The sequence below is a fragment of the Tupaia chinensis genome, unplaced genomic scaffold (genome assembly GCF_000334495.1).
Source record: "Tupaia chinensis unplaced genomic scaffold, TupChi_1.0 Scaffold000384_1, whole genome shotgun sequence".
In the NCBI taxonomy this organism is placed as follows: Eukaryota; Metazoa; Chordata; class Mammalia; order Scandentia; family Tupaiidae; genus Tupaia; species Tupaia belangeri.
Window position 1 is genome coordinate 428,543 of NW_006159886.1, and position 9,424 is coordinate 437,966.

Genomic DNA, 9,424 nt, shown 5'->3' on the forward strand with positions numbered 1-9,424 from the left:
TCACTCACTCACTCATTCACTCTCTCACTCATTTACCCATTCATTCACTCTCTCACTCATTCACTCACTCACTCATTCACTCTCTCACTCATTTACCCATTCATTCACTCTCTCACTCATTCACTCACTCACTCATTCACTCACTCACTCATTTACCCATTCATTCACTCTCACTCACTCACTCACTCATTTACTCACTCATTCACTCTCTCACTCACTCACTCACTCATCCACTTACTTACTTACTTCTCCATAAATTTTCGAATTCACCACTCCTAGTCCCTCACTCTCTCTGTGGTCACTGTCCCACAGCCCCTTTCCGGTGTCCCTACCAGACTGAACCAGGCAGAGGAGTCGGTGGGAGGAGGCCTGTCCCGGCTCCAGCACCTGTGGTGCTGGGCTTTTGAAGAGCACGCAAGACTGTCTAGCACTTCAGATACAGCCCAGAGTCGATCAAGAAATGGCAGTGTTACTCTGTCCTGTTGTTTGTGAGGCCCCACAGGTGGTATTTGGGGACGCACCTGGGCCCGACTCTGGGAAGGCGGTAGAAACAGCGGGCATAGGGTCAACCCTGCACAAGCAGCCCTGGGAGAGTGAAGAGCTCTGGACAGAGTGGGGGGGGAGATCTGATTTTCACTCCTAGTGCTGAGCAAAGCTCTGGTGGAAACGGTTATGATGAGCCCTCAAAGGAACCACACCACGGCTGTCCTGGGATGGCCCCACACCCCACTTCCTCCTTCCACTTGCCCCATAGCTGGAGCAGGACTGGAGGTCACAGAAAGAAGGGTGGTGGCTTTTCCCGGGTGAGATTGGGGATGAGTGGGGACAGACGCAGCAATGCTTGGTGAAGCACGGGCAGCCCTACTGCCAGGCAGAGGGTCAGCACATGGTGTCGGCCAGTCAGACATAGGCCAAGGTCCAGGGCTGCTGCTCGGGGACACGTGGCTGAGCCTCTCTGAGCCTGTCGCTCGTCACATGAGAGGAAGATAGCCAGGGGTAATGTGGGGACTCCATAAGGAAATGCTCCCAGACCCTCAGCACGCAGCCTGGTGGACAGCCGATATTCCAAATGCGGCAGGCTGAGAACTGGCTCTAGGGCTGATGAGAGACTAAGGGCACAGTATGGGAGGAACCCACCGTGGGCCTGGGACACCGAGTTCCAGAGCACCTTGCGTGGGCCCCAGTGGACCTTTCCTGCCCACCCTCTCAAGGCCACTCCAATGAGCTCACTTGCTGTGTAGCTTCGCCAAACATTCACAGGTCCAAGCTGCAGACAGAACACGGGGCTTTGGCAATTCCCGCTGTCAGTTCAAGGACATACTTGGAGATACGCTCAAACAGCGTTATTTACTGCTTACAACAAGCAGCCTCCCACCACCATCGGGGCTAGCGCCACGTTCCAGGAGAGACCCCGCTCTGAGCGGCCAAGCGTCTGGAGTGATTATCCGAGCAATTTGAGAAACTTGGGGGAAGAAAAATTTGGGTTTTCCAAGATAACATGTTTGAATTATCACCAATCTTCCTTTATCATCTGTGGGCAGGTCCCTCTCTCTGGCTGGAGAGGTCTCTGTGACCTCTAGCCATAGCTGGGGTGCTGCACCGGCCTGGCCTGGGACAGGACCCGGTGCCGCAGAGCTCAGCTGATGCCCCAGACCACAGAGGCTCAGAAACCCCTCCTCCCCACTCGCTCCCCACCTCTCACGAGCCCATGGGTCCCAGGCATCCCTTGCCCAGCAGCTCCCACTCCTGACAGCTGACATCGATGACAAGGCCAGTGATTGATGGTGGTGCTCCGGTTTCCGAGGAAGGAAGCCGGTCCTCTCAGGGGCAGCCCATGGAGAGGCAGCTGTCACTTCTCCCCAAGAGCAGAGGGCACGTACACCAGCGGCCAGCATTCCGGAGGAGAAACAAAGGCTTCCCTTCAGCCTGTGGCATCCGTCAGGAAGCTAGTCCCTTGCCTGTTAGCATGAAGCTCTCTGTGGAGCGAAGAGAGGAAGGGAACTGCTTCCTGGGTGTGGAAGCGAGGACCGTGGAGATGCAGGGCTGTGGCCGGGCTAGGACGCTCGTGCATTGGTGTGTTGCACTGATAATAGAAGAGGGAGCGAGGGTATGAATCTGTGTGTGTCTGTGTGTGCACACACACCACACACAAGGCAGAGCGACACGGTGGAAACTGTGCAGCCGCGTGCGTCTCACAAGGCAGTCTGCCCAGAAGCATGGCCTGTAGTCACAGCCGTGTGGCCAGGTGTGGGTGCTGGGCCAGCTGCACTTGGCTCCTAGTGCCCGTTCTGCTGGGCAAGTGCTGATCCTACACCAACCTCACTTGTGCACCCAACAAACATTGCTCGAGCCTCAGAGTTGCCTCGCTGGTGACGAGCCCAGAACGCTGCCGAAGACGTTGTTGAGAGGCTCCCGTGAGGAACGCAAAGGAGAGTCGGTACCGGCCGGCCGGCACGTGTGCACGCAGGTCCCCACGCCAGCCTTGAGTGGGACGGGAGCCTCCACCCCACCTGCATTCACCACCTTTCGCCCTTGGATCCTTTGCAGGCAGGGGTTGGGGGTCTGCCTGGGCAATGTCCCCACACTTACCTCACCCCTGGCACCTAGCTGGGTCAAGCAGCTCAAGCTGAGCTATGAGAGAGGAGCAGGCACTGGATGGGGCAGGGGAGTAGGCCTGAAGCAGGAAGGGGCTGAGAAGTTACACCCAGTGGACAGAACCCACGGGGGACAGTCAGGATCTGGGGTCAAGGGGAGGTGCTCAGGGACAGCAGGCCTGCTATGTGCAGGCTGCCCCAGGGCCTCAGCTACATCACTGCCTCTTTCCACTGAGGGGGATGGGGGCTTGGGGAGGGAGTCTCGAGCATGCAAAGTCACACAGCCAGCTCCAGGTTAAACGTGGCCTGAGGCACCACGCCTGGACTCTCCGCCGTTTCCAGTACCAACCCCCAGTGGAGCGGGAAGGGTGGCACTGGAGGTGCCCTGGGATGATGAGGGTGCAGGGCTGGGACCAGAGCAGGGGAACGTGGGGACCCCTGGAGGGGTGGCCCTTGGCCTTGCCCAGGCTCCTGAGGCCCAGCGGGGGATGCTCTCACCAGAACACGTGGTCTTTGGTCACTCGCTCCCGCAGCAGCGTCCACTTCTTCCCCAAATCCGATGACACGTAGAGCTTTGAGAGAAAGGGGACAAGGAGAGAGCGAAGTGTGGTCACGACTCAGGAAGGAGCCTCTCGAGAGGAGGTGGTGCCTCCCGACCACAGTCAATTCTCCAGGGGATGTCTAGTCCACACGCAGGAGCCCTGCCCTCAGACTGGGGTACACGCAGCTCCCGAGAAACAGAAGGCTGGCATGAGGGCTCCATGAAGTGCCACCGTCATCCCCAGCCCAGATGGCAGGAGCCTGGAGATGAGGTTCTCCAGTGTAAAATCCAGGGAGGCCTCTCAGAGGAGGTGCGTCTGAGCCTTGATGCATAGGGGGCACTGTGCATCCCTGTGGGAGGGGTGGGAGGACCTGCAGAGAGGGCATGTGGGAGGGGAGCAGTGCATGAAGCGGACGGGAGGGTGGAGAGGACAGAACAGGTCCCGGAGGCAGGCCATGGCGGGAGGGTGGACCATCACAGGACTCCACGCAGGCTGGTGGTCCTGAAACCAGGGCTGGCCCTGGGTGTGTGGCCGTGCTTCTGCACTGCTCTGCAGTCCCTTAGTGACCGTCTTAGTTTTATCTTTGAACTTGAGTCATGCAAGCAAGGGCTGATACACAACGGAGCACATGATGGGGCCTGGAGCCCCAGCTCTCTCTCGAGGCCCTGCCTCCCTGTCCTTCCCAGGACAGATTCTTGGCTACCCTTGCCCTGTCTCTACCCAGTGACAGCTGCTGTCCTCCACCCCGCGGGGGCTCCAGGGAGCTTAGAGTTAGGTGGTCTGCGCACTGAGTCATGAGGTCGAACATCAGGTCCGTGAGAATATGCACTTGGCCCATGGGTGTGTCCCTGTGTGCAGGAGAACATGATGTTAGATACCTCATAAAGACCGTGACAGCATGAGAGACAGAGAGGCTGAGGAAGAGAGGGGTCCGGTTCGTCCTGACTTGTAGACATTTCCCATTTTGTACTGTGCCCTGCAACGATGCAGCCAACCTTGCCGGAAACTGCCAGCTGAGGCCGGGTTAGATGAGGAGCCCAGGCCTCGGGGGGACCCTCCCTACCTGGCTGAGGTGGAGGCCAGAGCGTCTCCCTGAGGAAGCCAGGCCTGGGCGCAGCCAGGGGCAGGAGTCGGTGGTGAGAAGCGAGGCCTGGGCAGAGGCCTGTTTAGGGAGCTGAAGAGGCCCCAGGAGGAGTGGATAGGGTGAGAAGCAGGCGGTGGACCTAAAGTCTGTGCCCCAGACTGGAGGAGAATGGACGTGACCAGGCGGGTCCTCAGGTTTGTACCCAGGGCTCTGGCCTGGGGAGCCTGGAGGGAGTCAGCACCTTGATGGAGCAGAGTGGGCCTTGGAAATGCCAAACAGACATTGCCAGGGCCACAGAGCAAGACCCAAAGGGTGGTTCTCCCCAACAACCACCTGTGGGGGACGAGGCAGGCCCGAGAGGGGCCTGGCATCCTCTCCAGGTGGGAGGGCAGCCGGCTCTAGGGATGGCAGAGTGGGGGGAGGGTGGGGGAGGCCATGTTGAGCACCCTTCTGGATGCACCACCCCACTGTGACCAGGGGGGACTCCACAGTTCATTTTCCTAACAAGAAAAGCAGGGATGGGGTACAGGAAATACTCCCTCAAAACATGGCATTCTGGCATCTGGGAAACCAGCCACGAGAGGAGGCCACCTCCCCTTCCCCTCGCCCTTCCTCCCTGAAGCAGCCATACTCCCAGGAAGGTCACTCTGACCTTCTCCTGCCCCTCTCCCCTGAAGACCCCCCTTTAGCAGGGGTCCTGCCCCACACCTGGTGGGAAGGAATGTCACACAGAGACGCCAAGAAGCAGCTAAACAAAGCGGCTTTGCCGTTTATGGCTGCGTCCCCTCGGGTCCCACCCTCTGCCCATCGTGTGTCTCCACAGCCGTCTGGTTTGGCAGACGGTGCTCCCTGCTTTGAATGCTCACTTCTTTCTTCCTTTTTCTTTCTTCTTTCTTCTCTCTTTCTTTCTTTTTCTTTTCTACTTCTTTCTTTTTCTTCTTTTTTTTGAGAGATTTTTGCTATTAGCACACATGCTATTAGCACTCGCCAGAAAGATAGATACAGAAAGTGAGAAATCACTCCCCAAGGGGTATGCCACGCCACAATCCCTGCTCCTCCATTCTCCTCTCAGGACTTTGGGCACACACGTACATGTGCCCAGTGCAAGGCCAAGCCTCCAGGTCCGGCACTCAAACTACAGCGCCCTAACCACCACGCCAATTTTTGGATGGCTCCCCTAAAACTTCCATCAAACTTATGATGGTGAGGAAGAGACAGTGCCGTTTGTCCCTGTCCTTGTGCTCTGACAGGCACACGATGCTCACAGGTGGCTGCACACCCCCACATAGCCCCACGTGACCCACAGCTCGGGGCTGGCGCTCCCTGACACCATCTCCACGGGAGGCCAGGATTTTAGGTATTGTCAACATTGGAGAGTGGGGCCTGGGGCCCAACAGGACAAGCCAAGCCTGGGGTCCTGGACACAGTGAATGGGCTCATGGCCCTGTTGCTCTCCCTTCCCCCTGCAACCTCTTCCTGAGTGGACCTGCCTTCCCCTCTGTCCTCCAGTCCTTCCAATACCTCGTCACGGATTCCCTGGGCTAAACGCCTCCATGTGGAAAGGCTGGAAGGGGCCCTGGTTCCTCGGGGATATCGACTATCTCCAGATCAGGGCAGCAGCCAGAGGAAGGGAGAGGCCAGTCCCGGCGGTCACAGCCAGGTGGTACCCACTGCAAGAAGACAGGGCAGGGCTCTGACCTCTCAGGGGTGGGAGTCAGGGAAGACTTTAAAGCAGGACAGAAATAGCTTCCCTCCCTGGACAGGGGCGTGGTTCCCTCTGGGAGGGGTGATTGGGACGGTGGACAGGGGTCCTGCTGGAGGCAGTCTGGCCTCCTCCTCTCTCCAGAGTCTCTGAATAGCAATGGCAGAAAACCGGAGACCGTGGCCTCCAATGGTTGGAGCGAGCCAGATCTGAGCTCGAATCTGTGCCTGAGGCACGTTACGTGGATGAGCCTCAGCTTTCCCCAAGTGTAAAACGGAATGGCGATTGGGTGCACGTAGCACATGTGGGACACAGTGAATTCAACACACATGCTCCTTGTCCTTTCTTGGAAAATTGGACGTCTCTGGGCCCTGTCCCTTCATTCTCCTCTTAGGCTTGTCTGTGCTCAGGGTGATGATTTACATCACCATCTGTTACATTCCTAACCCCCAGAAGAGAGTAAACACGTGTGGAGTGGGGATACATAATTGATGTCCCCAATTCCGCTTGCATTTGTGTTATTTTCTGGGGGATTTTTTGGCCAGTTTCCCCCTCAGTAGATAGGACTTATTGAAACAATAAAGCCTCCACTCCCTTCCTGGGAGGAGGGTGGGCCGTGTGGGTTTTAATAGATCCTTTGGACCCATGAAGAATTACACGCATTGAAACTCTGTTAAATAAGCTAAACTCAGAGCCCAGCGTGCTGTTCTGCAGAGAGGCCTGGGCCAGGACTCTGCTGTGGTCCACTGAGAGGGCAGGTTGTGCTGGGAAGATTGAAGAGGCCTGGACAGGGAGGTGGAGACCCAGCTCTGCTCAGTTCTGCCTCTCAGTGATGACGAGCCATTTCCTTGCCTCAGTTCCCCTTCTATAAATTGATGTTCCCAGTCACAATGCTTTAAAGGGGAGAATCTGTGCTTCTAGAAGTTTGGGGGATCCAGCAGGCCTGGCTCTTTTCACACTCCACTGTACACAGCTGTGTAAATTTGTATGCATTCCAAAACTATTCTAAGCCTCAGTCTCTCCATTTTTTTTTAAAGGAATCTAGATTCCTGCCTTAAAGGGATGTTGTGGGTTTATCCTAGTGTTATAGATTGAATGTGTCTTTGTGGTGCTGGACTCCCACATGGCCAACCGCGGTTCGAGTCTTAGGCCTGGCAGCTTGCTTTTTCACTTTCCCTTCCCCTCCTCTCTCTGTCTCTCTCTGGTGATTACATGTACCCTAGAGCAAATTTTAAAAATATAAAAATAATAAATAAAATTTTTCCTATCTTTTGGTTAAATACTGGATCATATAATTCTATTCATGAAGATTTTTTTCTATTCATGAAGTTTTGAAAAATCTTCATATTGTTTTCCACAGAGTAAATACTGGGTCATATAATTCTATTCATAAAGTTTTTTTTTTCTATTCATGACGTTTTGAGAAATCTCCATATTGTTTTCCACAGAGGTTGACTAATTTACATTCCTACTAATAGTGTAAGAGTTTGCTTTTCACCACAGCCTTGCCAACATTGCTGTTCTTTATTTTTTATCCTAGCCATTCTAACGGTGGTTAAATGGTTTCTTATTGTGATTTTAGTTTGCATTTCCCTTGTGACAAGAGACTGAACAGTTTTTTCATATACCTCTTAGCCATTCACAAGTCTTCCTTGGAAAGTTACCTGTTCAGTTCGCCTTCCCATTTTTTAATTGGATTACTCATGCTTTTATGGATGAGCTGATTGAGTTCCCTATAATTTGCAAATATTGTCTCTCATTCTGAGGGTTGTCTTTTCACTCTAGTTATAGTTTTGCTGTGAAGAAGCATTTTAGCTTGATGTAGTCCCATGTGTCTATTTTCAGGACTATTGCCTGTGTTTTTTGCATTTTTTTTTGGTAGTGAATTATTTTATTAACTTTATTTATTTATTTTAATTTGGCCAGAGAGGGTCAGAATGAGAGTGAGTGAGAGAGAGAGAGAGGTGGCAAGGGAAAGCGAGAAAGCAAGCTGCCAGGTCCGGGACTTGAACTGCAATCAGTCGTGTGGGAGTCCAGCCCCCAATAAACTTATATATATATTATATATCTATAGTTATGGATTCTTTTATTTATTTACTCATTCATTCATTTTTTAACTCATTTTCTTTTATACATTCACTACATTGTTTTACATCTTTTATCAATGATCAGTTGACTATATGATTTGGGGCTTATTTCTGGATTTCCTATTCTGTTTCATTGGTCTATGTGTCTATTTTTGTCCAGTACTATGCTGTTTTAATTATCACTGCTTTATGATATACTTTAGTCAGGTAGTAAGATCCCTCCTACTTTATTTTTTGGTATAGTATTAACTTTGCAAGGTCTTTTTTGATTCTAGACAAACTTTGTAATTTTTTTCTACTCCTGGGAAGAATGTTTCAGATAATTGGGTAGAAATCACATTACGTATGGAAATTAATTTGGATAGAACTGAAATATTGATCCTTCCAATCCAAGAGCGCAGGATGTCCTTCATGCTCAATTTCTTCTTTCAGTTTTTTTTTTTTTTTTGGAGAGATTTTCACTGTAGGGCGCGTGCGCTCGCCAGACAGACAGAGAGAGACATAGAGACAGAAAGCGAGAAATCACCCCCCAGGGGGGATGGTCACGCCGCAATCCCTTCTCCTCCATTCTCCTCTCGGGATCTTGGGCACGCACGCACACGCGCCCAGCGTGAGTTTTAAGCCACTGGGTCCGGGACACGAACCGCGGTCGACTACGTGGGAGTCCAGCGACATAGCCATTATGCTAACTGCTGGTTCCCTTCTTTCAGTTTTTTATAGTTTTCCTTATAGAAGTCTTTCACCTGTTTGGTTCAATTTATTCCTAGGTATCTTGTTTTGTAACTATTGTAAATGGGATTGCTTTCTTCGATTCTGTCTCAGTCTGTTCATTTTTGCTGCGTAAAAATGCTATAGATTTTTGTAAATTGATTTTAAATCCTGCAACTTTACTGAATTCATTTATCACTTCTAGGAGTTTGGTATGGATTCGTTTGGATTTTCTAGGGATATAATCATATCATCTGCAAATGGGGACAGATTACCTCCTTCTTTCCCTGTCTGAATGCCTTTGATATTGCTCTTTCGTCTGTTTGCACTGATTGGCTAGGAATTCCAGCCCGCTGTTAAAAGGAGTGGAGAGAGTGGGCAGTCTTCGTGTTCCAGTTTTTAATGAGAAGGATTTTAGCTTCCCCCATTCAGTATGATGTTCTCTGTAGTTCTGTCATACATGGCTTTCACTATTTTGAGGAATGTCCCTTCTACTCCTATATTGTTGAGAGTTTGAATCATGAAGGGATGTTGTATTTTATTAAGTGCTTTTTCTGCATCTATAGATATGATCATATGATTTATATCTTTCTGTTAATGTGGTGTTTTACATTTTTTGTTTTATGTATATTGAGCCATCTTTGCATCCCTGGGATAAAGCCTGCCTGGTCATGGTGTATATTCTTTTTTTTTTTTTTTTTGTGGGG

At 51.8% G+C, this 9,424-nt stretch overlaps 1 protein-coding gene across 1 annotated transcript in view; it reads right to left on the minus strand.

Moving 5' to 3' along the window:
• The window catches only part of SORCS2 (sortilin related VPS10 domain containing receptor 2), a 585,200-nt gene that overhangs the window by 90,182 nt on the left and 485,594 nt on the right, over positions 1-9,424 (minus strand). The window contains exon 5 of the mRNA XM_006153641.2: positions 3,093-3,166. Within this exon, the coding sequence (XP_006153703.1) occupies positions 3,093-3,166 (74 nt within the window). The remainder of the gene's footprint in view (positions 1-3,092; positions 3,167-9,424) is intronic.